A 27,890-nucleotide genomic window follows, 5' to 3' on the forward strand; every position below is an offset into this window, starting at 1 on the left:
ATAAGAATAGTGTTCTATGAAATTATATACGCAAGCATTGGAACTATTCACTATCCAAAAAAAAAAGAGCATTGGAACTATGTTGTATTGTTAAATATTTGAGTTTGACTCCAACATGAACACAAAGATGTCTATTATGCTGCTAAATAACGCATCTTATGATATCGACTATCTTTTATTTCAAGTAATTAGATTTCACGGTTGAACAATGTATTGCCATTCATATAGCTCTATATATTTGGGGAACACTAACGTTGACATTTCCAAGTACTAATATTTTGTGTGCCCAAATCCTAGAGGAAAGGATTTCATTGATTGTAAAATAAAATTTTGCACAATCAATTTAAAACCATATGAAAGCGCACAATAACAATTTAATAACACACAATTGATCTTCATAGAACCCCTCCATTCTAAAATGTAGATATGGATCATTGCTACCCCATAAGAAAACAACGTCTCATGTCGTATGCCAAAGTTAAAACCAAAGCCCTTTCGGAAGGAAGATCGAAGACTTGTATTGACTATTGGTTGCGTTGTACAATTTTTTTAAACAACTAAAATAATTAAAGCATCGGGATATGACTATTGAACTAACTACAAAACAATAATGGCAAAATATGTCTATTGTTAAATAATAGACAAAGATGTCTATTGTTAAATAAGTTGACTGGCTTTAGAACACATTCATAAAAAAAAGCTGCTTATCCCATTGACTTCATCGTAACTATAACTTCAGTCCGGGTATAGCAGAGTGCACTCATCGATGCTTTTACTTCCAAATGATTGCCCTTGCTATGTCGGAAGCAATAATGAGGGAAAATGGAAAATGTTAGCAAGCTAAAAGAAGGCATGCAGACACACATAAAGGAAAAGGAAAAGCTAAGTATACCTTTAAAAGTTTGAAGGTAGTAAGGATGTGATTTCACTATCTGGCAAGTCCCCGCTTCAAGGTTCCAGACATAATACTTGTGTGTATAGCAGCAATTGTGATCAGCAGAGCAGGTAGCAGTTTCTAGTTTGCAACATCCCCATGCAAAGTAGTATCTCTCATATTCATCCACACAATAGCATGTGCTGCCCTTAGGGCAGGAGATCGAGAAGGGGAGGGGGACATGAGTACGTGGGAAAAGAAGGATCGACCCTTCCTTATGGGGTACAAATCCAGGTGATCCCACACTTGCTAGTGATATAGCTAATACCAACTACATTACGTACGCTCTAAATAAATTTACCCATTTTATCCCTATAGTTGGCTCCCAAGCTGATTAATATGCCTCAAGTGCTAGAATTGTGCATGACATTAGAATGCTACAATGAGGGAATATAATTTAAACTTGAGACAACCATCTAGAAACTCAGAAAGGGACAAAAAATTATACTGATTTCTATTAGTATATTGCATATTTCACTAATCATGTGATACACATGAAAAAATAATAATTGATCTACACAGAAAAAATGAAGCAAGCAATACCAACCATACTTACTTGAGTGTTGGTGAAGTGTATCAAAGAGCTCCCTCAAGAAGCACGTTTGTTTTGCAGGCTTATTAATTAGAAACTTCGATATTCTCCACCATGGTAATTGTGTTGTTCTTCAACTCTTCTTGTATCCAAGAATTGAAAGGATGATCAATATGAATATTTACGTTGGGCATGACATGGACGATAATACAAATCATTAACTATCTCATCTTACTAAACAAAGGCATACAGAGAGAGAGAATAAGTTAAATGAAATATTAACAAAAATACCTCAATAAATTAGTAGAAAGTGTCGTGGCCATAATTCCTTTTGGGTTGGCACTATAATCTCCTCGAGTATGTAAAGTTGAAGCTTCCTTTGTCTGAAAATTCATGTAAATAACCAAGTGAATGACCACGAGAGAGAGTATATGGCTAATGAAAGCATGTAGTAGATGTAGTGAGGAATCTAATGAGAATGAAAGCAAAATCAAGTGATTGAATGTTAGAAACAAAAAACTCCTAAAGACAAATAGTTACTAAGAGCCTCATCTTGGAAGTTAAATGCGCCATGACCTATGAGTTTCAACCACGTTTACAATCCAAACTTGAATAATGATCTAATGATAAGGAATGAGATTAAATCGGACCAAGTCTTCTTATTACTTTCCAAAAGTCAACTATTGTATCTTTCATATCTAATGATTCACTCTACATAAATTACCACGTCCCTTGAAGTTGTCTTAACCACGAGTCCATCCTTAGGATGCCTAGGAATTTACTTCTGGAACAATTTTAAAGTTTTCACCCAATGAGATCTCAACAGTGCAGTCTTGTAGCTACTGAACTTACCATTGAGTTTCTTTCATCATAGGGCATGACATGCATTGTCTATGTACAAAATTCTATATGTAGCTTATTTTTGAACAATTATTTTGAGAAACAAAATGCCACATCAGTATTCTTGCATAACTGAACATTTAAGAAACAAACTTAAACTTTAAACGATGGCAATCTAAGGTACTTCATTGGGGTTTCGTGGGCACATCAATCATAAAAGTTTTCGATAGTCTTTATAAGAAACCAAATAATTGACTATTCGATCATGGTATCGAACATGCTGGTAGAGTCTTAATTAAATTGACAATGAAAAGGAAGTAGTAATCAGAAAGAAGTTCTCCCAATAAGACAGGAACAAAACTATAAAAATGCATGTAAAGCTTGTCTTGGACAATTGGCTTGTTTAGACTTGTAAATTGTAATGCCTTGAGACAGTATGACAGTATTTAGTAGACACGATTCACTAAACAGTCACAAATGCCCTGAAGCACTACATGGCGCATGCTTACGTAACATAGTGTTAAAGTTTAACAATTGTTAATACCTACACCAACATACATACGTTTGCCACCAAATGTTCCATTAAATTTCTGAACACCTTAATGAAGTCCTTCATACACCATCTTCCATAAACTAAACTTCTCTTTCTTTAAGGCAAACACACCATGAAAAACCATTCCAGTTAACATTCTAGATCCAGGTTGTACAGCTCCTTGATAAATTTTCCTTAATATTCTGTGACCATCTATAAACTGATATTTATAAACAATCAATATACTTCAGATTCAACAATATGAATATAAGTAAGTTCACAAAATTCATCTGCACTAATAGTTTAATAACTAATAGTTATATTCTTGTCATAAGGACTCTGAGGAAGCACATTTATGTTAGTAAAACTATTCACTTCATTCAAATATTTTAAGAAATGACACCGACCATTAGCACATCTCACCCTACACAATTTGTGGGGGGTTGTTAAACCGAGGAAGCCAAAACCTAGAGGCATGATCCGATCCAAGCACATATTTAGCTTAGAAACCTAACTTATAAAGAAATTAAAGCGACCAAAAAACTGTAAGGAAAAAAATGCTTCAATTGTAGTTAAAATACCTATTGTTGTGCGAGTTTAGTCTACGCTTGATTATATTTAAATGCATTTAATTGGCTGCAGAAAAGAAGATGAAAAAAAAAGATGAAAACACAATTAAATTTTATAGGATTTTAGTTCAGTTGGTGCATATGAAAATTCAATCTAGATCATTGTAATCACAACATTGATTATTTATAGTAATTTTGCAACAAAATCGAAGGTAAGCAAATTAAAGGGGAAAAAACATAAATTGTGCAACCCCTAACCTCAAAAAGAAATCATGGGTTTTCACAGAAATTGAGTATTAGTATTGAATTTTTTTAAGAGATTGAGAAGTTGATGAAGATGGTAAATATGGTGATCAAACATCTTGTTCTAGAAAACCTTAACAGTCGAAATTCAAGTACCTTGATACATGATCAAAGAGAGAAAACAGAGCAAAGAGAGAGAACCACAACACATTATCAAGCCAAAAAAAAAAAATCAAATGAAAAACTTTGGACTGTTTGATTAATCTTCATGGGAGGGGAGAGGAGGAAAAATAATGGGTTGGAAAGAGGTACGGTGGGTTTATTAGATAGTATTTTGTTTGTTGTGAGTTTTTTGTAGCAATTTCTCTATTGCCTAGCTTAATACTAATCTCTTAAAACTAACATCGTATTTGTAACACTTTTAGGATGTCAAGTTTCCTGCTCTAACAATTATTGGTGAAGAAAACAAAGGTCTTCTACTTGATCTTACCAAATGGAATGCACTTTTATTACAATATGATGCATTGATAAGTGGGGAGAAGAAATTGAATGTTCGTTAGATACATTAGTGTATTTCAAAACTTGATAACATTGAATAGACTTCCAACGACCTGATGGTTTGTAGTTATGAATAGAGGGAATTACTTGAGCTGTAGGTGACCCACAACTTGACACTCCCAAACAAAATCAACATAGCACCGAAATCCCAATTTTTTATTAGCTAAATCAGATCTAAATGTTCCATTTTCTATTCATTTATAAGAACCCAAATAAATCCTAAAAGTTCAATCCTATAAAAATCCAATCAATTTCAATGAAAAAAACACCTTAGTGGAGCTGGAGAATGTGATCGAATACCCTGATTAAAGATGTTGGTTTAATTACAAAACATAAATTTTATAAAGAAAGAAGAAAACGCATACCTTGACTTAGAACGGTAGTGAGAAATGCTCTAAATGGATACACATCAATATGTGCACTTGCTTTGCCAGTTCTAGCAAGTTTTTGTGCAATATAATCGAGAGCACCTGCATGGCAAGAAGTTTGAAGATCAACTCCATGATCACATAATTTAGCAAGGCCGAAGTCCCCTAACTTTAGGAGTAGTATATTACACTTTTACATCTCTATGAATAACCACTTATAGCCATTGTTGATGCAAGTAAAAGGGCGCCAAACTTAAGTATAGGCTTAGATTGATCGAAGGGGAATTTGTCGAGATTACCATCGGACAGGAAAATTGTATACCAACAAAAGCTCTCACTTAAGTCCCTATTAAGATATTGTATGGGTTTTAGTTAAATTCTCTCGTGGAAATCGTGCTCATTTGATTCCTTCTTTTTATTTTTCCTTATTTTTCTTAAAAAGGTAATAAAATATTAGTCATATGATTTGTAGATCCTTAGTAGTACTCATAAGATTTGTAGATTATTAGACTATAAGTGCCTAACTTCCATTCTCAAAGAATTTGATTCCCTTTTCCTTTACTTTTTTTTTTTTTTTTTTTATATATATATATATATATATATATATATATATATATATATATATATATATATATATATATATATATATATATATATACAAACAATCAAGAACAATTGGCACAGTACATGGCCTTGTATCCGGAAAAAGAAACAATGGAAAAAGGCTTAAAAAAAACAAAAAAGGAATTGGAATATGTGTTTATAAGTTTAGGGTAACCAATTTTTGAGTGACACACTCAAAGTATTAATTAATATCACTAAGAGTTAATTGTGGAAGGACTCATTGTGGAACAAAGTAGTACTGGACAATTAGATTCCAAATTCCAAATATTAAATGTAGAGTGTGGAGTGTGGAGTAGTGGAGTACAATGTGGAAAGTTAGAATGGTGGAGTATAGGGTTAGCCAGGCGTAACCTCAACCCCCTGGCTCCGCCACTGCGTAGTGGAACTCTTTTGATTGGTAATATCCCTATGCAACATCATGAGAGGACAATTTTTGCATACAATTAGATAAATAACTATTGCCAGCCGGGCAGTAGGGCAAACAGTGAGCCTATAAGTCGTATATTATCGTTTATGAAGACAACTTGGTATTCCATCCTATGCTCATCTATGTTGGGATTCTTCCAAGCTAGGTCAGCTTTGCGCATATCTATTACTGCTAAACCTCGGGAATATATCATTTAAAAGGGAACTGGATTAAGAGTTTATTACATTTCCCACAACCTATTGTAATAGAACTTGTGCAAGATATGGTGTGTATACTTCAATAGAAAAGTATGCACAATGTTATACAATTTCAGGTTAACCTAAGCATTTGTCAAAGCATATTGCGTATACTTTATTAAGTGTTAAAAACCAACTTAAATACAGCAAGAAAGTCAGAGCATATCGTATACTTTATCAAGTGTTAAAAACCAACTTAAATACATCAAGAAAACCAAGTGTTATTACCTTCTCTTTCTCTTTTTCGGAGATTAACGCACTTTGTCGAAAGAATGTTGTTCCTGAGCAGACTACATACAAAAATACAAATAATCACAATTCACAACCAACAAAACACCAACTCCATTATTTAAATAAAACAGTTGGGGAGCTAATTTGGAATGGTGCATTATGATAATTTGTTTAGTAAGTTTAGAGTAACCAATTTTTGAGTGACACACTCAAAGTATTAATTAATATCGCTAAGAGTTAATTGTGTAAGGACTCATTGTGGAACAAAGTAGTACTGGACAATTAGATTCCAAATTCCAAATATTAAATGTAGAGTGTGGAGTAGTGGAGTACAATATGGAAAGTTAGAATGGTGGGAGTGAGGGGTTAGCTGTATGTAACCTCAACCCCCTCAGCTCCTCCCACTGCGTGAGTGGAACTCTTTTGACTAGTAATATCCCTATGCAACATCATGAGAGGACAATTTATGCATACAATTAGATAAATAACTATTGGCGGGCAGTAGGGCAAACGGTGAGCCTATAAGTCGTATATTATCATTTATGAAGACAACTTGGTATTCCATTCTATGCTCATCTATGTTGGGATTCTTCTAAGGTCAGCTTTGAGCATATCTATTACAGCAAAACCTCGGGAATATATCATTTAAAAGGGAACTGGATTAAGAGCTTATTACATTTTCCACAACCTATTGTAATAGAACTTGTGCAAGATATGGTGTGTATGCTTCAATAGAAAAGTATACACAATGTTATACAATTTCAGGCTAACCTAAGCATTCGTCAGAGCATATCGTATACTTTATTAAGTGTTAAAAACCAACTTAAATACACAGCAAGAAAACCAAGTGTTATTACCTTCTCTTTCTCTTTTTCGAAGATTAACACACTTTGTCGAAAGAATGTTTGTTCCTGAGCAGACTGCATATAAAAACACAAATAATCACAATTCACAACCAACAAAACACCAACTCCATTATTTAAATAAAATAGTTGTGGAGCTAATTTGGAAGGGTGCATTATGATAATTCGTTTAGTTAGATTCCTGCAAACGTCTCCGACTGGCTTGAGTTAAAGTGTTCAAATTCCGATATATGACTAATGCGCAATTAAGTGATGGCACAATTCTGTAGTGATAGCACATACAATTCTGTAGTGATGCAAATTCAAACCTGTCAACAGATGCAATCATGACAACTAAAAAAAATAACCCCTGTCAAAGAAGAGAAAACCCACAACCAAAAACGCAAAGTTGGGGAAAAAAATAAAAAATAAAAAACTTGCTTTTACCTCGCGATTAATGGAAGCAGTGTGTTTAGTCCCTGCAAGTTATACGTGAATATTTAAGCCCGCCATTATCAAGTTAATTCTTAGTAGATTAATATTCATGGGATGGGAGAGGAAGAAAAATTACGGGTTTTGGGAAGAAGTATGGTGGATTAGTTATTACTTATTAGTTAGTGTTTTGTTTACCATGGATTCATTTAATTTGTAGGTTTTGTTTCCATTTTTCGTCCCCTGATTTCTTGTGTGCGCAAACTTCCTTTTTTGTTGTTGTTGACGAAGGCATGCAATGACACACTAAATTGTAAGGAAACCCCAACACCTTCCTCCTACATGAGAAGTGATAAAACATAATTAAAACTCATTCAAATATGAGAATTAAAATCCGCAGGAAGGCAACCACTGATTGAAAAGAAAAATACCAAAACATTTATTTATAAGGATAAATTGTTATCTAAGTTCCGAATGTCGACAGTGCTGACCATGTAACCACTACTTGACCCGCACATCCTAACTTGGGATCGTTAGGTAACCTTATTGCAATTATATAACCTTGTAGTTTAGAATGGTGTACTTGCTTGGTGGTAAGCATAAAGTCATCTTGTAACTGATACAGGAATATTACCATTGGTGACAGACTGAGGCACAAAGTCTAGATTTTCCAACGCTTTTAAAGAAAAAAAGAACAGAATCAGAAATAAACCAAATTGAAAAGCTCAGATATAGATTTAAGGTAATGCAAGTGAAAACATTTTTTGATTCAATAGTGATAGTACTTGTTGACATTGTGTCACAAAACAAAGAAGACACATGCATTGATATTTAAGTCTAGTCATGAAACTTATACAGTGAGCACGGCTAGTCAATAACTAACCAATGTGTGCATGGTCACCTTATAAACTACCCATGCTATGTCAAGGCAATATGGAAACCTCTAAAACTTACTCTTGAGAAGAATGGTCTCACGCAATATGGAAACCTCTAAAACTTACTCTTGAGAAGAATGGTCTCACACTTCCTCATTTTCTAATGTACTAATTTAGTTCAAGAAAATGCCATGACCTGAGCAGTCCTTCCTAAAGTAGAGAAAACAATCAATAAGGGCACAACAATCACCATACATTTTGGTCTCATTACCTCTAACTACATTGGGTGAAACCTTAAAGTACCACAGTGAATTCAGCTAAGGGCAAAGGCTACACTAATTATCAATCAAAACAGAAGAGAAAATAGTCAATATGGAGGAAAATAAATTTAATAGTGTAGAAATTGATTGATTATAGGGTCAAGCTAAAAGTTTATTGAGGTGACACATAAACTTTGGACGTCCTATCTCAAGATGAAATCACAAAAAGAACAACATAAAGTTTATGAACAAATCAAAGTCGTTCTTACTTCTTCTCAAAAATAAAAACGCGATATGCATTTAATCTCTTCGATCTTCCAGATTTAGATGCCTTTGAACTATGTAGAAGAACTGTAGCATCCCTCATATCATTAAAGTTGGAAAAAAACATTTATGCATGAACTTCCGCTTCTTAACAACGTTTTCAGCTTTTAGTAGAAATAATAAATCGACTTGACTTAGTTTCGATGTTCCCTTCTTTGTTGTTTTTCTCCTACTCGATTGAGACATTGTCACAAACACTTAGACCCAAATCAATTCAACACAAACAATGATAAAATCAGAACCCATAAAGGCTACAATTTTACACCTTATAACATCATAAAATAGGGATAATGAATCTAAAATGAGAATACTAAATATAGTATGTTGCACTATTTGGTTCGAAGAAGAGGACCATACCTAGTTGCTAGTTACCTTGCGGGAGATTGAAAGAGCACAAACCAACAAACACACCCAAATTTTTTCCGAGATGGGTTTTCGGTTTGGTATTGTCCGTGGATGAATTCAGGAGTACGTGTGAGCATGTGAGGTACCTAACACAATATTAACAATAATTGATAAAGGTTTTATCCCTTGTCGTTTCTGTTTCTCATCACCACATATTGAAGCATCATTACCAAAACAAAAACAACTATAACATTTATAAAGAGATCAAAAAAATAAATAAGAATCGGATCATCTAAAGTATATACAATGCTTCTCTAGTAGCTAGCTTGTTCAACCTATTTTTCATCAAATCATGTACTGAGATTATATATGCTGCAAACACCTAGGAAAATAAAATAAAGATAAACATACAGCATGGCCTGCTGTATATTTTTTCATTTATTTAGCAGGCGACTAACTTAAAACAAAATGTATTAGCTTGGAAAAGTATCCAACCATGTGGCATCCTCGCTCATCACATTCACATAAAACATGATGGAGAAACAGATCGACATCATAATAAAGAGTCTTGTGATCAAGAAACAATTTTGCCAAACAGCACAGATTCTGGCCATACACCTTGTTCTTCTTGCCATGAACTTGCTTGAAAATGTTTTTAAGTTTTAGAGACCCACACACTAAATCATTTGCATAATATGATTTCAAGCAAACCTTGGTTGAAAATCACGAAACCTGCCAAACTTTAAGGGGCACTTCATGAAATTGAGAAAAAAATCACTGAAGTACAACTTTAGAGAGTCATTGTATTCTGGCGGGAAATGGGAGAAATTCCATGTCTCGGTCTCATTTAGCTTTTAAATGGTGATTTGGACTTGAAAAACTGTTTCGTTAACAAAATACACAACTTTTGAAATGAGTGACTTTTCGTCACTCATATACCTAGATATGCCACCAGAATTTTCCATATTGATTCTTGAAACTTTTATCATTTAAGTCCAAGTAGTTTGTGAAATGACACTGAATTCCATCAAGAGTTATACCGAAAATAGAAAACCTCAAGATTTAATTTATTTTTTAAAAAAAAAGGAAAAGAAAACCTGAAAAGTAAATCATTGCAATTTAGAACTACCTTCAGTTATGATCTATCAAGTATCGAAGAGAGCACCTTCAAAAGTAGAGGTAGTAACCGATCATTTCGATTGATTTTTTGTTTGCTGTTTGAATTTTCAATTTATCTTTTTGGAGAGACTGACAAACTCGCGAGTTTTTTTTTGGTTCTTTGCGTAAGCTGCCGTACTATTAAGTCAAGTTAAGATGATTTAATGTCCCATAAACTTGCATAAAACACATTTGAAAACGATAATCGTATGACACCATTTCAAACCTGCACTCTCATAAGCTTGCAAAAAGAATGACGAACTACCTGAAGAATCAGTTTTGGCATTGGCCGAGAGATGTCAGATAGGCGTGAAGACTTCTTGGATGAATCACCAACATCTGAAGAAAGCCCAGGATGTATTGGAATTACTATTATTCTAATTAAATATGATGGTGGGTGAATAAACATGTTCATGCAACTTTGCAAAAATGGTCGAGCTCAAGTATGTACTTAGTTATTGAAGGCAACCATAATGCATCTGTTGACAGATGTGTGAATGGTGTGTAGGCATACCTGCAACTGGCTTTGGCTTTTAACATATGCAAGTATACCCCTACTTGATCTATCTTCTAGTGCAACATATGACTGGTTAAATAAATACAAATAAGTAGTGGTGTCAATATCATTATCTAATACTGAACATTACAACAATATATTATTTCAGAATAGTCAAGCAAAACTATCAATCACTCTGCTAAAAGTAAAACGTCTGCTTTCTAAGGAAACAACTCACTTTCTATTATTGTCATAGTAACCAAGTTCTAAGGAAATTTCATAACCAAGTTCTAAATAAAATGCCATAGCCAACACTTTCTAAGGAAATTTCTTAAAAAGCTATTAAATTGTCTAAAAAGGTTTCAAAATCAAGTACAACCAAATAACAACAACAAAATATCCCATCAATTACATTTTTCGGGGCCAGGTATAGTTCCTGTAATGATCTGGGTTTAGTTCAGATTGATGCCATCATATCCCATCAATTACATAGTTAGAATCATTCTTACAAAAAAGACCAATAGAGTTCTAGGTTTAGCTCAGACTGATAGCATCGTACTTCACGAATTGTACACCTACTAACCTAACAATAAAAGTTTAGGTGTTGACATAACATTTGTCTAATGGCTTCGCATTATTCTACGTTAGCGCTCTTTTGTTAATGCCAGTGAACCTTTTTCCCCATACTTGGAGAAGACATCTGCTAGAATAGCCTTCTCCTTGACCTTCAATCTTCACAACAAACAGGAAATGTGAAGAATGTGTTCCAGACCTATAGTTAGCATTAAGAACTGAACACGACATGTATGCATAGTCTACCTCTTTGCTGATCCAGGAATGTTCGACTTTGGAGACTTATGTGATCTTCCTTTGACAGTTGGCTTTTTCTTAATAGTTGGCTTTTTCTGTTGTTGCTTCACAGGCAAAGGGTCAATTTTATCTGCTGCTTTTGGTCCTGCATTTTCATTGTCTTCATCTCTGCCAAGGTTATATGTGCAACACCCTCTTCTATTGCTTGGGAGGTTGCTGATCGATATAGACTCATTAACCTGACCATCAGTATCAACAGAGGAGCTTACGTCACCCGAGTCCAAGGAGATATCTAGCGGGTCAGAATCTGCATAAGAGTGTGGTTCCATACTTGGAAGCAATTGTTCAGGAGCAGATGTATGAATATCATCTGCTGAATGTTCAGAAAGGTCGGAAGATTTGGGTGGATTTGTTATCTCACACGTTATCTGCTTTTCAACTTTACCAAAAGTTATACATCTCCCGGAATAAGTTTGGACGAACCTACAAAATTAGAACATGTGGTTAATCACCTGAAGTTTGAACTGAGCTTGTTTTCATTTCCCGAACCATCACTAACTAAAGCTGAGTGCCCAGAGTTCTGACTTGATTGCAGATTGGTTTCACTAACCTTGCTTGTGCTTTTCCAATTAGCAGGGGCGAGAGCTCCTTCACTGCTCCTTGTGAAATTTGACCCACTACGTCCGTGCTCATTAATGCCTCTAGAATTACTATTATGAGATCCATCAAATCCTCCAACTCTACTATCATCATTCCGAGACTTCCTGCGGAAACTTTCGCCTTCAACATCATTGGTTATAAGCTTTTAAAAAAAGAGATACAGAGAATAGTGTTCCGAGTATTTATGATTAGGGAATGTTTTTCTTTTCTTTAGTTTGTGTATCTCTTTGTTTTTTTTTCGTTATTTATTCTTTGTTAGGTTTTTAGTAGAATTTGTATAAAGTTTATTTAATTTGTTATTTTTTTTAAAAAAAAATTGAGGAGTCCATAAAAAATTAAGAATAGATTAGAGAGATTTAAACAAATCTAGGGAGGTGTCACTAATTATTATTCCATTCGATTTTTTAGGAGCCAATCATATTGCTCTAGGTGCAAAATAGAGCGATATGGTGAGGAGAGAGAATGTGCGCGAGCTTTTATATATATATATAGATACCCTTCACTGTTACTTTTTCTTTTATGGGACCCTTCACTGTTACTGACAATGTAGGAATTGGTTAATTGGCAGACTTTCTCATGGAGTTATCTAACTCTACAAATCCGAATGTTTCACAGTTGAATGATTGTTGGAGGGAATAGAAGAGAGCATATACAGTAGGCTATACTTTACTAAAAAAAAATATACAATAGGCAGGCTATAGAATAATTGACTTAATATAGAATTTGGTATTGAACTTTTGATAGAATCCTAATCCATTATCCTCGTTCTTTTTGTCCCTTTAAATTTATTTATCCTCCACTGACTTTGGGGGTGAATAAATGGTATCATTCTCCACCGAGCCAACAGCTAGAGAACTGTCGAAAATAAATGCTCCTTCGACTAGGCCGCTCGTAGCAAATATATCGACTTCTTCTACCGCATTTATATCACCTAATTGAACTTCGGAACTCTCGGTACCTTGAGCTTGGAAACTGTAACACTGGTTGTCATGGGCTTCTGCACTTTGAGTGTTCAAGTAACCCACATTGGGGAACTGGCCACCACTGCTAAACATATATTGATCACTTCTGAAGCTTCCATATCCCACTGTGTTACCGGGAGTTGTGCGGTTATGTCCATTGAAACAAGAACTGGAGGAATTCCAAGTGCCTGGAATATCTCTAGAAAATGCTCCAGTTTCCACAGATCCAGCAGGTGGAAAAGTGACACTAGTAAGTAATTCATTTCTGATGTTTAGACTTCTATCCAAGTCAGTTCCAAAGTTCACTAGGTAATTCATGTCACGTTGGCCTTGGGCTACCATAGCACGCTCGTCTCCTTGGCCCTGCAAAATGTCAGACTGGTGGGAGCCATCGACTTGTACATTCGGACTATTAACATCACCTCCACTACTGCTTGACACATACTCATTAGCGAAGGATTCTGAGGACAATGGATTTGAGAATGTTCCCTCTTCTTTGGAGCCAGCAGCTAGTTGGGAATGTCTCATTTCAGGTTGGCCTTTGACTCCCATAGCATGTTCTGTATGAGGTTGGCCTTGGACTACTTCAGCTGCAGATGCATTTTCACTTGATGCTTGGCCTTGATCTGTATCTTCTTGTTCACATTTTGCTTGCTTTCTTCTTATTATCCTTTCGCCTGCTGTCTCGGTGCAGTAAATTTTACACAATACCCACTTGTCTAACTGAACAGATCGACATAACATAACATAAGTATCAGTAGCTGGGTAGATTAGTAGATACATGTGGGAGAAGTAAGACAAGGGCGCGGGTTGCGCTCTTGGCCAGGCAAAGTCGAGGGTGGGGTCGCTTGGAGGTTCGTCAAGACAAGAGCGCGGGTCGCGCCTTGAGCAAGACTAATATGAGCGCGGGTCGCGCCCTAGTCGGTTTTGATAGAGATTTATTGGATTCGTATATTTTCTATAAAGGAAAGTCTCCAATCTTTTTAGAAATAAGAGACGAATATGCACTCATGTTGTGCTATATAAACACCTCTGTAACACAAACCATAATCAATTAAGCAAAACCTTTCTTCTCCGGCCCGTGGACGTAGGTTGCCCCATTAGCACCGAACCACTATAAATTATTGTGTGTTGTCTCTTTAATTAGTTGTTTAATTCTACAATACATGTACAAATGAATCTACTCAAAGACGTCTAGGGATAAAGGGTCACATTTAACTCACTGCATGTATGGAAAGAGATCTATGCAAATGCATCCGTACACAAATTATTTCATTCGAAATGTTACGAATGAAGCATGATCTAGAGTCTTGATACAATTTTGTGGTCACTTTTTCTTGAATTAATCTTTGTGCAGTGTTATATATATATATACTAGGTATAACTCGTGCCTACAACACGGTTGGTTATTATTAGGCACTAATTATATCAAATGGAGTTGCTTATTATGTTTTAAAATTAAGACATGTACACCTTGTGATCCCATGTGAAAAAGTGTCATTTGACTTGCCATACTGGAATAAGAACTGACAACCAGAATTGACTTACTAAAAGCTCTCAATGGAAATAAGTTCTTCCAAAAAAAAAAAAAAACCAAATTGAACCTAACATAGTGTAATATTCTACTATGAATAATAGAACCTATATTTCTTTGAATATCTGCGTAAGAAATTATTTTTTTATGCCAGACTTTAAATCCCTCAATCTGCTTCTGCAAACTGATGACTTTTTTTCGGACAATTTTGAAACATAGATTAATTAGACTGATGTTTCATTTTGCAATTCTAAGCTTTTGTCTTTTTGCTACCAGTTTTTCATAGTTGTAATATTTTACTTCAAACGTATACACATGACGCAATAAGTCAATTGCTCCTCTGGCAGCTAAATGTTCTGATGCTTCTTGTATTGTCAATGGTGTCCCTTTAAATTTGTATATCGGTGGTTTGTATTCCAAATGTTTCACTTATATTATCGGAATAGTTGTAATGAGAATAGAAAAAGCAAACTTAGGAAAATGTAAATACAACATGCTTATTAAAGGACATATCATTTAACATATGAAAAAGCATATTGTGTCAGTTCTGAAAAATTCATATTTTTTTCACCCAAGTCTAACGGATAATCATTACCTTAGAATCAAGCATTACAAATTCAATACTAATGGCGCAATTCTTCTTCAAATTAATTGGTTTCCACATTCATGTGACTCGAACCCTAATCTTCCACCGGTCCGTTCGAGTGTGAAGTTTGTTGAGATCGGTGAATTGCTGATTCGACATTTTCTCCGAAGCTATTATTTGGAAAATTCAATATGTTAAACCGGGAAAATGGGAAATGTGTCAAAATGCCTTAAAATTCAACAGGAAAAAGATCTATCTCGGTTTCATAAATGATTAGCATAAGGCGCAATAAAAACTCATAACTATTCGGCAAACTGATCAAGCATAAATCAAATACATACACCATAAACATTACAAAGAAACTAACTAAACATGGCGTGCACTTATAAGAGTCACAACGTAAATTTAAAACATTAAACCCAGGAGGAACAAAGTGAAAAAGTGGAAAACCACCATAATGTTAGTTTTAATGCGCTCGACTCCGCAATGGTGTTTCAATATCCACCATACACTTGTCTACCCACTAACAAAATCTCAACCTAATCCAACCTTGCCTTAACAACCTAATGTCTAAAAAAAAAATTGCAATTTACAACTCAATATCATTTGAAAGCATAGGAAATGTATATGTAGTTTAAATATATATTACACGGTGAACAAATAGTAAGCATTGTCTTTTTTGATATTCACAATCCTATATTCATGGGAAAAATAAGAAAAAGATGGCGTTTCTAACCTACATCCAGGACCAAAAAATTGTAATGAACCAATGTGCAATAAAACCTCACAACAATTCGGCAAGTTGAGTAAGCATAAGGTACCCAACTACAACGAATATACTTGTACTTTTTTTTACTTAACTTTTACTCTAATAGGACGAACATGAACTGAAAAGACAGAGGAGGATGCAGGCTAATGGGGAGTTTGCTAGGAGGTCAAGATTAAAGAGCTACAATTAATTAAAGATAGCTATTGGGATTCCAAATGTAATAATTCATTTAATTTACAAACCATTTTATTCATGGGAACTCTTAATTCATTTACAAAACATTTAATTCATTAAATAAACCTCAACGGTGTCAATGAGAATTAGCGAGAATTAGTTTCAAAACGATATCTACCGTACACATGTCCCTCATTCATTGAATTTCTTGATTTACACTAATGGTTAAAAAAACAAATATAGTAGAAAAATGAATTCTATGAAATTCAATTGATCTACAATTGTTTTTCTCTGAATTAAAAGCTGCATATTAGTAAAAAAGTATAAGAACAAAAATTATATGATGAGGAAGTACATGCACTTATTCACCTCCTCATTTGCTTGAAAAATTGAGTGACTATTGGCGAGCATCCGTTAGTGTGGCTGACAGTTTGTAAACTTGGTCTTGGTATTGTAAAAGTTTCAAGAATAGGAAAATCAGTTACTCTAAAGGGTCTTAAGTATAGTAGCATGCATCATTATAAAGATTAGGAGGCTCTTGTACTAACTTTCTGTTACGCTACTTCTAATAACATAACAGTTGGAAAACGTAGCAAAGCATGTTTTGTGGCCCATTCACAACTTTTATGTAAGAGCTCGTGAAATAAACCTCATCCTATAAGGGACCAATCTAAATTAGAACAAACAAGCAAAGAACATGAATTGGGAAAACAACAGTTAGAAAAGATGGAAAACTAAACTATTTCGATTAGGTATTTTAACATGTTGCTGTTGAAGTATATACTACTCCACTTTCAAGAAAGATGCTACTTCACTTGCCAGTGGTAGAATCATGATCATTAGGAGGGTCATCAATTATATAGTTTTTTTTAACATAAATTAGAGATACCAATTTAATATTTGGTTAAATATAAACGGATAGCTTTTTACGAGGTTTTTAGCAACAAAAATGGCATTTGTTTTATAAGCAGCTATGTCTTAAAACATGCTCAATACGTATTAGTTCAACTTCAACCCATTTAGTTTGAAGACCATGCTCCAGGACTCTTTCCTAATTAACTCTTGTGCAAATTCAAAGAAATACTAAAAAGACCTTAATGGGTGAGACACACAGAAAGATCAGGGCAGCAGGTGTAACACCAATATTCCAATATCACTAAACGACTATACTAAACGTTGAATGCATATAAAGCTTCTAAGTGGAGTGAGAAATCCCGAATGAGCATGTTATGAATTGAAGTAAAGAAATATAGAATGCAAGCGTAAACTGCTTAAGTCTTCAGAAACTGAGACCAAATATTTATGCCACACCGTAATATTTTCTAAAGAAATAGATGATACATTACCACTGAAAAGATTCATTCCAGGCTAAGATTTTGAGGTTTGTGAGATATACTGTAAAGCCTAATCCATAAAATTAGATATTCTCATTAATGTGAAATAAGAAATGATTAAATACACTTTTTTCGGTCAATTTGAAGCAATTATGGATATTGATCATGGGCTTGGAATAGAAATTGTGAAGGTATCAAAGGAAGACGGAAAAATATGTGTGGAGTTTTTACGTGGGTGATATCATATAGGATTCAAGGCCCAACACTCTTCAGCATAAGACGCATAAAAACATTAATGAACCGCAACTATGCAATACTTGCCGAGTCAATTTTTTCGGTCATAATATCAGGAAAGAGAAGTTCTTTCTTATTAAGAATAATATTGATTAGTGTAGCATTACAATAGGTAGAATGGCTTTTTCCTTAACCAAAATAATGGTAGAAACATAACAACAGATACTTCGCAGAAACATAACACCGCAGAGACTTTTCTCTATCTCAGTGCTTGCTCATTACTTAAAAAAAAAATCTTCTTAGTGGTCAAGCAAATTGGATCAATCAAATTTCAACAAAAGTGGCATCAACTACCATATTGTCATTTTCTATAGATACTTCGCAACACCGGACTAACACCGGATTCGTATACTGGATCAAAGTTTCATGACGACAATCATTATTGGACATGGGAAAAAATTGACTAACAACCTCGATCAACATAAAGGAAAACAGTAAGAAACAAAGCAAAACTTCATTTCGTCAAGCGTGGCCGACGAAGAATGATACATAATAAGTAATCTGTAATGTAAAACTTACCTGAGACTTTGTTGGTTAGAGACGGAGAAGAGATGCCTGACTGAAGTCGATCACTGACGGTTCAAACACCTAGCTTTAACCAAAAATTTTAAACAAACACCGAGAAAATACATTAATAAAGCAGGTAAACAGAATTTCTTATCTAGATGATAAAGATGTTAAATATAATATGAACATTCCACCAAAGAAATACAGATAGGGGTATGTTATTTCGTACCTTTTGAAGTTTTTTCTAAAAGGTTCCAACAAACAATTTAAAGGAAATTTATACCAAATGGAAAGGAGAGAAGAAGTTATAAGATAATTTGGAATGAAAGATTTAAGGAGAGTGGATAGTTTAAGAAGTTAATGAAGTGGTAGATGCAGCTGAAGTGACAAAGTATCTAGCCCGTTTTGCTTTAAGCGTAGAAAAACCCTAATAACCAAATGGTAATGGAAATTTATAGTGTAAATTTATATTAAATCCCCAAGGGTCAAAAAACATTTTCATTTAAAACTTTTTAATTTAAAAAAATAACAACCGCAGCAACGAAAATGGGATTTGAAGTACTTATTAAGAAAAAGAACTGCTTAAGTGGTTCTTGTCTCTTTGGTAGTCAAAAGTTGGCTCGAGCAATAAAACGTTTGCATGTGGTAATTTGAATGACTAACATTTAACTCAGTGTTGAGGATAGTCATTTTCTGTTTTGATTTTAACTGCTTCCGTTTCTTTGAGAGCTTGGAAGGTGGGAATGAAGAAGGAGAGAGGCGAGCAGATACGGTGCAATTTCGCGTAGCAAATTTGGGGCGTTTCGTAGCCCAGGTCCATAAATATTTATTAATTTGGTAAATATTGATTAATTTGGTGGTATTTAGTATGGAATAGGCATAAATGTGCATTGAATCAATGATTAAAGCTCCAAAGAGATCACACAGATCCCGACGCACACCTAACTCAGATCCCCAAGGATAGAACGAACATGAACTACCAAGGCATGTTCCGCTGGTTGTTCTTAGATTATTGAATTGAGTAATGAGTATAGACTTGTCTTCTCTAGGAACCACTTCAGTAGGTTTCATAATTCATTTGATAAAATTATGGAACTGAAGTTGCATGGTTTATTCCAATTGTGTTTCATTCAATACGCAGTAAATGTTAATCAAGGCTAAAGAACCTTTATGAATGGGAGTAGCTAGATAGTGCATATTTAGATTGAACCTTAGAAGGGCGCAAGTTGTTGACCTTTTAATATAATTAAAACTTGCCAAGCAAAAAAAAAATATGCAGTAAATGTTTTGTTTCTGTTGTGATGCCGTTTCTATTTACAAAATGGTGTGCATGGTGGCGTGTAGCTCTTTAAGTTCCTTTTGTACGTGTAGCATTACATATAAATACCTTGCATTAGCCACAAAAAAAGATATGTTAATTTAACTTGGAAGCAAATGTTTGACAAAACTGACTGGCTAACTGAATTATATACTGGTGTAGAGCAGGGCAGAAATTGTTTCTCTGCCTTTCAAAGACATGCTGCCCTCTTGGGTTAGAATTCCACTCTTCATCACATCTGCAATCTACTTAACAAAATCACCAAGTTCTTCTATGAAATACATTTGCAAGTCTTGTACGCCATTAACTCCGCGCATAAAAGGAGAGAAAAAATGTGCAAATATTGTAACAAATTTCAAGTCGTTATTAAACAATAAGAAGTCAAGATGAATTTATTCAAATTCGTTTAGGCTATATTTGGTTTGAGGAATTGAAATTCCTGAAAATTGGTGAAGAATACAGAAGATGAAGAGCGTGGTAGCCATAAAGTTAGCTTCACACCAAGTACTTGACAGAAAAGAGAATTCTAGCAATCTATAACACTTTAACCATTTAGGTTTAACTAACTACAGTAGCCTGAAAATCCATATGCCATCACAGCAGCCACAGAGTTTTATTCCACCCATAGTCTCCTGCACTCTTTCAGGACGTGCTCCTCGATGCACTTCAAATCCAAATCGCCAAACACTCAGCCACGAACAGAGCTTGTGTTAATACCAATATTCATGCATAGCACCTGAAGTATGGCAATCACGATCTCTATATATCACTTCTAAACCTACTACGCCAGAATTGTCATTTGCTGTTGGTTAGGTGGCTCCCATTTAATCTCCTTGACCTTGACTATGGTACACACACACAAATGAGCAGTAAACAAATCTATCCTTGGCAAACTCTTCATAGAATAAATAACAAAAAAGGAGAAGTGAGAGAGATTTACCATAGCCTGCACTACAAGAAAATGATTTTTGGCCACAGGTACAAGTTAGCTTTAGCCACGGTCTATGGCTGTGGTAGAGTATCTACGGTCTTTAGCCGTGGCTAAAGCTTTTAGCAGCTGTGGCCAATTACGTGGGTGGTTTGAGTTTAGGTAAATTTTTGGCCACGGTCATGTTTCTTTTTCTTTGAACCATTGATGTAAATCTGTGTTTTTGTATCTGTTGATCTCTTGAAAATTAAAGGAGCGCGAAATGAAATGTATCACTGCAAAATATTTGACCAAATAGAAATAGGTAAACCTCTTTCAATTTTCTTCCCCCTCTCTCATGCCATCACAGATATGGGCGACAAGAAGAAGAAGTGGGTATAAGGTCGTCTCTCTTCTCATTCCCCCATTTCTTCTTCCTCATGTCCACAATTTTACTTTTTACGGTCTGGGTTTATCAATTTGGCCTTGAAATCACTCTTGCCGTAAAACTTTGATTCGTTTGCAATTCTGTTTCACTTATAGGTTTTGTTTTGATTTCGTATGTTGCACTGTTTTTTTAACGAAAAGGGATTTGAGATGGGTTTTGTGTTTTTTATTTTTATTTTATGGACGTTTGGGATTATTAAACGTTAATATATGTTCTAACACTCTCATGTGGAAAATGTACAGAAATGGTGGAATGTACGAAGAAAATTGCAAAGCTTGATCTAGAGCTGACTGTGGAGGAGAGGAACCTCTTATTTGTGGGTTACAAAAATGTCATCGGTGCTTGTCGTGCTTCATGGTGCATTATGTCTTCAATTGAACAGAAGGAAGAATCGAAGGGAAATGAACAGAATGTGAAGTTGATTAAGAATTACCGAAGTAAGGTGGAGGAAGAGTTGTCCATGATTTGCATTGACATCTTGACCATCATAGATGAACACTTGATCCCTTCTGCCACCTCGGGAGAATCAACTATTTTCTACTACAAGATTTGAGTCTTTTTGGTTTCATATATTTTCTATTGAATCAGTTCCTTTGGTGGTCTGATTAGGTATGGATAAGCTATTATTTGCACCTGTTAATCACTCAGTCCCTTTTTTACTAGGAATATATAGTCCTCTATGTGATGCGACACATCTTAAACATAGACAAAATTCCCTAGTTTGTCCTTGTTAATAGCTAGAAGGAACACTTGAGAAGCCCTTCAAATGATGTTAAGACTTTGAGTTAATGTTTATGGTTGATTGGGAGAAAAGATTTATTAGACTAAGAAGGTGAGCAAGTTGTTTCCTAATATTTGAATGGGGATTATCCTTGAACATTAATCTTGGCCTGCACAATATACTATACACAATATACTATATCTCTTTGGTCAAAGTAGGACATACGGTTGTTGACAAGCAATCAATCTATTCTGATTTGGTTAGAGGAAAATATGGTAACAGTTTTTGTGTTAACTTCAATGCAAGAAGGGTGATTACTTCCGCTATCTTGCTGAGTTTAAGACTGAGCAAGATAGGAAGGATGTTGCTGACCAGTCATTGAAGGGCTACCAAGTATTTCCTTTTGATGACATTTTAATGAAGCATTAATTTCTTAAGCTGATGTTTAATGCACCTTTAATGTATTGTCATTTCCTCTGTGGTTGTACCTTGTCAAGGCTGCTTCCAACACTGCAAGTACAAATCTTTCCCCAACCCACCCAATTCGTCTTGGTTTGGCCCTTAATTTCTCTATTTTCTACTTGAAATATTGAATTCCCCTTATAGGAAAATCTGTTTCCCGATCTTCACATGGCTAGCAGTTAACATAATGATTTTTCCCCCTTACAATTGTCAGGTGTGTTTGTTATTTTATATCATTATCTCGATTCCAAAAGACATGGTAAGTCTTGTACCACTCTCTCTCTCTCTTCATTATCTTATTTCGCCGAAAAACTAAGATAAAGGGAAAAAAAAAGGTTGGTGGTGATTGACAAGAGTTAGAAATGTGGCTAGTGTGTATCTCGCAAATTACATCATCCTTAACAAATAAACATTTTGTTTCTAGATTCTTCTCTTCTGGATCGGTAAGTCTATGAAATATATATATCATTTTATGATTTTATTGATTTGATTTGATTGAAATTTGTTATTGTTAATGTTTGTTTGTAGAATGGAAGAGGATATACAATAGTAGATCATACGTACGACGCGATTCAACTCAGTGAAAAAGTGAAGCCTCTCATTCAACTTTTTTTTTTTTGCTAGGTAAGCATCTCATTCAAATTGTTTTTCATTGCTAATATTTAACAACATCTAACATCCATCACGACAGATGTCTTGTTTCTTCCTTTACATTTTGTGTTTGCTTCGCATGATTGGTATCTCATACAGTTGCGTTGCACAATGAAACCATGACCGCATGATAGTTCTAGACAATGTGAGTTTCAATATTGTTTGTCTTGAATAGTGGAGTAGGCTAGTCAGGTGGTTTCCACACTTAGGGGTTGGTTAGGGTGGTCTTTGGGTTTTTCCTTATACCAAAGTGGTGTTGGCAGTTAAAAGATCAACATAAAATCATATAGTGGACTGGTACTTGTAGTGAGGACTGGAAGTGGTGCTAGAATACTCTTGTTTAACACGAATTCATGCAATAATTCAAGATAGTTGGGTTTAGCCATATATCAAAGTCAAATACCAATGTAGCTGTTTTCTTAGGAGTGAAGCTTGCTTCAAGTAAGTATTTAGAACATTTATAAACCTTGAACGTTGTTTTAATTAGAATTGAATGTGTAAGCTAGTTAGCTTTTATTTAGATAATGTATGAGTTCATGATTACCATACGTTCGTACCTCATGTATACGATTAAATAATATGCCTCATGTATCCGATTAAATAATCTGTCTTCTTTTGATGGAACTTCAACATTAATGTGTTTTGTTAGTTGGATGATTTTCTAGTGACTATTTTAGTACTTTCTCTGCTTATACTTTTCTTAGAATGAGTAATTTCTTAGAAGCAAAGAAGTTGGAGTCAATGACTAATTACGATGCAGCGTTTGGCAGGGATTAATTTGTACAACGTTTTACAACACGTAATGGTTAGTGGTTTATCTTTCAATTAATATTTGCTATATCACACGATTTTCTATGCGAATGGTGTGTCGTTTTAGTTCTAATGGTTGGCTTTTATATGGCTGTAGCTAAGTCTTCAAAGCCTACTCTCTAAGGTAGGATACATGATGATGAGGTACAACCAAGTGAACGTAAGTATGCAGACTTTGATCCGACACAGTTGAGGTGTTGTTTAGATGGTTAGGAATGCAGTCTACCGAGTTTAGGCACTATAAATGGTGATGTTTTCATTTTTTTGGGGATTCTTAATAGTTTTCAAATTTCTTAAAGAGTAGTTAGTATTATCTTCTTTTATGTAAGTTTGGATTCCTAATTGGACCTGCTTTGATGTAAAAATATTTATGTTAAGTACTGTATATGAAAATTTAAATTGTGGAGAATTATGATTCTCAGGGGTTTTTATTGAAATGGTAGATCTTATGATATGAACTGCAACATGCAAGTGTGATATAAAGGTGCTGGAACACTTTTTTTTTAAAACAATTGAAAGCATTTGCCACGGCCTTCAGCCGTGGCCAAACAAGACATCCAACATACTCAAAGTAACCACCACGGCTCATTTAAGCATTAGCCACGAGTGCTAGCTGTGGCAAAAGAGTCATTTGCCATGACCTTTGGAACGACTTAGAATTGTGGGAAAAAAACAAGTTTTGGCCACGGCGAATATCCGTCGCAACAGATTAGCCACAAGCACATTGGCCACGGTCGTGCAACAGCTAATGACCGTGGCAAAAGCTCTTTAGCCATGGTTAATGGCCGTGGCTAATACTCAGTATTCTTGTAGTGCTGGCAACGCAATCATTGCTCAGTTAACGATCCCCTATTATGAATATACTCAAGGCACTTAACAACACCAAAATTTGTTTAGTGTGTATAACCAACGATTAGAGATGAAATAACTGACCAAATTTTGAAATTTACCGTCCAATATCCAAAAAGGATCACAATCGCATTCCAATAACTACCTAATTTCTCATCCAAATGATAGTTCAAATATAATTTTAATAGAAAAATATATTAATGAAAGATAAATAAGGGGTTTCAAAGTCGTACCTGAAAATCCACCAACACCAGACATTCAACGTTTTGGTGTTCCTGTAAAGAAGCTTGGGCGAAGATACGTTAAACATTTCTAGCTATCTAAAAAAATCAACAGCCCACAAAAATTAGGGCAAATAAAGTTAGATAAGCACATTAGTTACTGAACCAAATAACAATGTCATATGCAATTAAATAGCCATCACGCAAAAAAAATCAGTTGTTGGGAGTCCTATAATAATGTGGGGAATTGAATGCACATTTTATTATATCTATTATAATAAAATGGCTTGAGTATGCCATTTTGTTTTATTAAAATGAAAAAATAAATTAATAATATAATAAATAAGACAATATAATAAATAAGACAGTAGAACTGATCGACTGATAGTGGAATTGAAATTTGACTTTCTTTTTGTGTGTATTTAGGGGGACCCTAATTTCCCATCTAGTGGGGAGAAAATCCTAATTGGCTCATCTAATGGGGGGTAATACTTGTTAACCCTCAAATTAATATATAAGAGCAAGTTGAATAATAGTGTAATATAGAAGATCTGAGAATTAAAGACTTTAAAAAATCAGACCAAATTAGGATTGCCATTGGTATGCAAGTCTTACCTCACTGGATCTTTGATGAAGTATCGGCATCAACTGTTGAAATGTCAATGTAGCATTTTCCCTCTCCTATTTGCTCAAGCACACCATCTTTGTCAAAAACTACCTGCAAATCTTCCAAATGTTGCAACTTGGTGACCCGTACAAAAACATTTGATGTGACAAAAAGTAGAAAACAAATAATTTCTCACTAACCGAGATAGAAACAGATGGATCAGAGAGCATTCCAATGGTATACTTACACTTCTTGACTACTTTTGCAGGGGTTGTTCCAACAGAAGCGCCATGCTCGAGAGGCTCGTCGCATTACAAAAGTTATATAAAGTTGTGAAAATGATTTGATGAAAGAAGGAAAAACGACTCCATAAAAATATAAACAATGATATTTAGGTACGTACATATAAGCGGACATTCTGCTGACGATAACATTGCTTAAGATATACTTCAAGCAAAAAAAAAACTAAAGTAACACATTGATCATTATATTAAATAGCATACTATTCCTTCAATATTTTCACAAATTTCGGACATGAAACCGCACAACTTTTAGTATTTCATGTATGACCTACAGATCAGCTGCTCATTGAATCCCCCCATCCCTCTCCGACACATGCATGTTTAAGATAACGACCATTGCAACTCCAGGACTGTGACATGATAGACTAAATTATTGGTGACTTACAACTGCACAAAGAGTTACCTATCCTACATTCTTTGAGAATTATTATTCTAGCATATCTCTTTAGAAGTTACCTTTTTTTTTTGCTAATCCTTAGGAGTTACAACTTTGACACATAATTAATACTTTTGTCCATTTGGTCAAGTTCACGAAACAGATAAGTAGAGACCATGGATAGTCCAACATGTTCCACTTTGACACATACAATGTGCTGTTAAAAAGCATTTAATTAACACACGTACATATTATGTTATGTACGTCCTTTAAGGTTGTTACGGTACTGATAAAACAAATGATTGAATAGTTTACCTACGAAATGAACGATGAAACTTTATACGTAAGTAAACTAAACTATCTTACGTGCCTATATTTTATCAAAGTTTTCTACTCTCAATCCTATGAGATATAGTGGAGTAGAGTGATTCGTTCCACTCCTAGTCCTTCGGCATGGTAATGTTTTCTAAGTATAAATAATCTACTTTAAAGTCTAATGAGAGCTTTACGAAGGGTGTTATACTACGATACAATATGAAATTGATTATGTTAAATTTAAACTACGAATGCTATGGAAATATGATTGTTTTTTAATCTAGATAAAGGATTAGAGGGAAATTGAATCCACCTCGAATCCAACTTAATAACCTAGCATAGATTCTTGTATCTCGATTCTTACGTTCTTACGGCAAGAATTTCGAGTTCTAATCCCTAGTGTTTATGACATTTCTACCAAATACTAACTAGCATGTGAGGTCGTCCACCCATTCTCATGGCGAATCACGACCTTTTAGAGTGGAATAGATTCTACAATGCTTCTACACTATACCACTAAGTTTTCATCAAGGCTTCATCAACCCCTCTAATAGAGGTTTTAGCCTTGAGTCATCAACCCATCATTTCCCATTGAATTATAAGTACACATCATATCAAAAATTCTAACTTTACTAATCTAAATTAAACAATAATTAAAATCTAATTAACAACTAAGAAATGGTAACCAACAATAATTAAAACTAGATCTAATAGATTGAAATAACAAAAATCGAAATGACAAGAATAATAACTATTTTATTTATCTAATGAATGATATTCAATGATTCAAGAAATTAATCTAAAACAAGAAATGAAATTCTAAAACTAAGTTCTAAAACTCATTAATGGAGGCTAACTAATCTAATTCTAATTTAGGTCTAACTATCTACCATTAACAAAGAGCTAAGCTTTTGTTTTTATACTTTTAGATCCAAAAATCGTGCATGGGCTTGGAGCCATGTTTTGGCCCAGAGAATCAGGCCCAAAACCCAATTTCTTTAGTCCAAAATGGGCTCTTCGAGCTTGACTACTGGGTTGAAAGCCCGACAGATGTTTCGTCCACTTCTGCTCCTCTGATTGGGTCAAGGCTTAGACCATTGGCTTGGACCATTAGAAATCTCTTTCCGAGCCGGTCGTTTTGACATAAGGTAGGCCCAATTTCGAGGTCTAAGTCCAAAGATATGGTCTTCGGAAGTTCTGCTGACTTTGTGTGCTATTTCTGCCCGCGTTGACTTTGACTTTTCAGCTTTGACCGGGCTTTAGAAAGGCTTTGTCTTCTTGAATCTTGGCCTTTAATCACAGAACTCCTTAGCAACCAACCATTGCTCCTTTATCTCACTAAAGTGGCACATTTCTGCACATAATGGACTCTGAAGCCTGAAATGCATAAAAACACGTAATTAGTATTAACTCTTACTTATTATTCACATAATTAGTCTAAAAGTAT

General features: G+C 34.7%; 1 protein-coding gene, 1 long non-coding RNA gene and 1 pseudogene across 2 annotated transcripts; 1 reads left to right on the forward strand and 2 right to left on the reverse strand.

Moving 5' to 3' along the window:
* Window positions 1-1,746: 1,746 nt before the first annotated feature.
* Window positions 1,747-10,671, reverse strand: LOC147507141 (uncharacterized). Its single transcript, XR_015216147.1, has 8 exons — window positions 10,596-10,671; window positions 9,185-9,318; window positions 7,567-7,706; window positions 7,384-7,415; window positions 6,952-7,014; window positions 6,092-6,153; window positions 4,574-4,678; window positions 1,747-1,849 (listed from the first exon to the last, which is right to left on the reverse strand). It is a non-coding gene; the product is annotated as an uncharacterized LOC147507141 (long non-coding RNA).
* Window positions 10,672-11,141: 470 nt separating this feature from the next.
* LOC147507142 (uncharacterized) lies at window positions 11,142-12,502 on the reverse strand. The gene is made up of 3 exons (XM_086599024.1): window positions 12,247-12,502; window positions 11,646-12,119; window positions 11,142-11,558 (listed from the first exon to the last, which is right to left on the reverse strand). The coding sequence occupies exons 1-3, from the start codon at window positions 12,426-12,428 to the stop codon at window positions 11,471-11,473; spliced, it is 744 nt and encodes a 247-aa protein (XP_086455150.1). The 5' UTR covers window positions 12,429-12,502; the 3' UTR covers window positions 11,142-11,470.
* Window positions 12,503-21,373: 8,871 nt separating this feature from the next.
* LOC147507143 (14-3-3-like protein GF14 iota) lies at window positions 21,374-25,778 on the forward strand (annotated as a pseudogene).
* Window positions 25,779-27,890: the final 2,112 nt, after the last annotated feature.

Source organism: Coptis chinensis, chromosome 3 (assembly GCF_015680905.1).
Source record: "Coptis chinensis isolate HL-2020 chromosome 3, ASM1568090v1, whole genome shotgun sequence".
In the NCBI taxonomy this organism is placed as follows: Eukaryota; Viridiplantae; Streptophyta; class Magnoliopsida; order Ranunculales; family Ranunculaceae; genus Coptis; species Coptis chinensis.

Bases quoted from the DNA above. Each gene is read 5' to 3' on its own strand.
- LOC147507142 (XM_086599024.1), bottom strand. From the start codon at position 12,428: ATGATGTTGAAGGCGAAAGTTTCCGCAGGAAGTCTCGGAATGATGATA. The intron at 12,120-12,246 runs GTTAGTGAAACC...CTAATTTTGTAG, and splicing joins ATTGGAAAAGCACAAGCAAG to GTTCGTCCAAACTTATTCCG. The intron at 11,559-11,645 runs GTAGACTATGCA...TTTGTTGTGAAG, and splicing joins ATTCCTGGATCAGCAAAGAG to ATTGAAGGTCAAGGAGAAGG.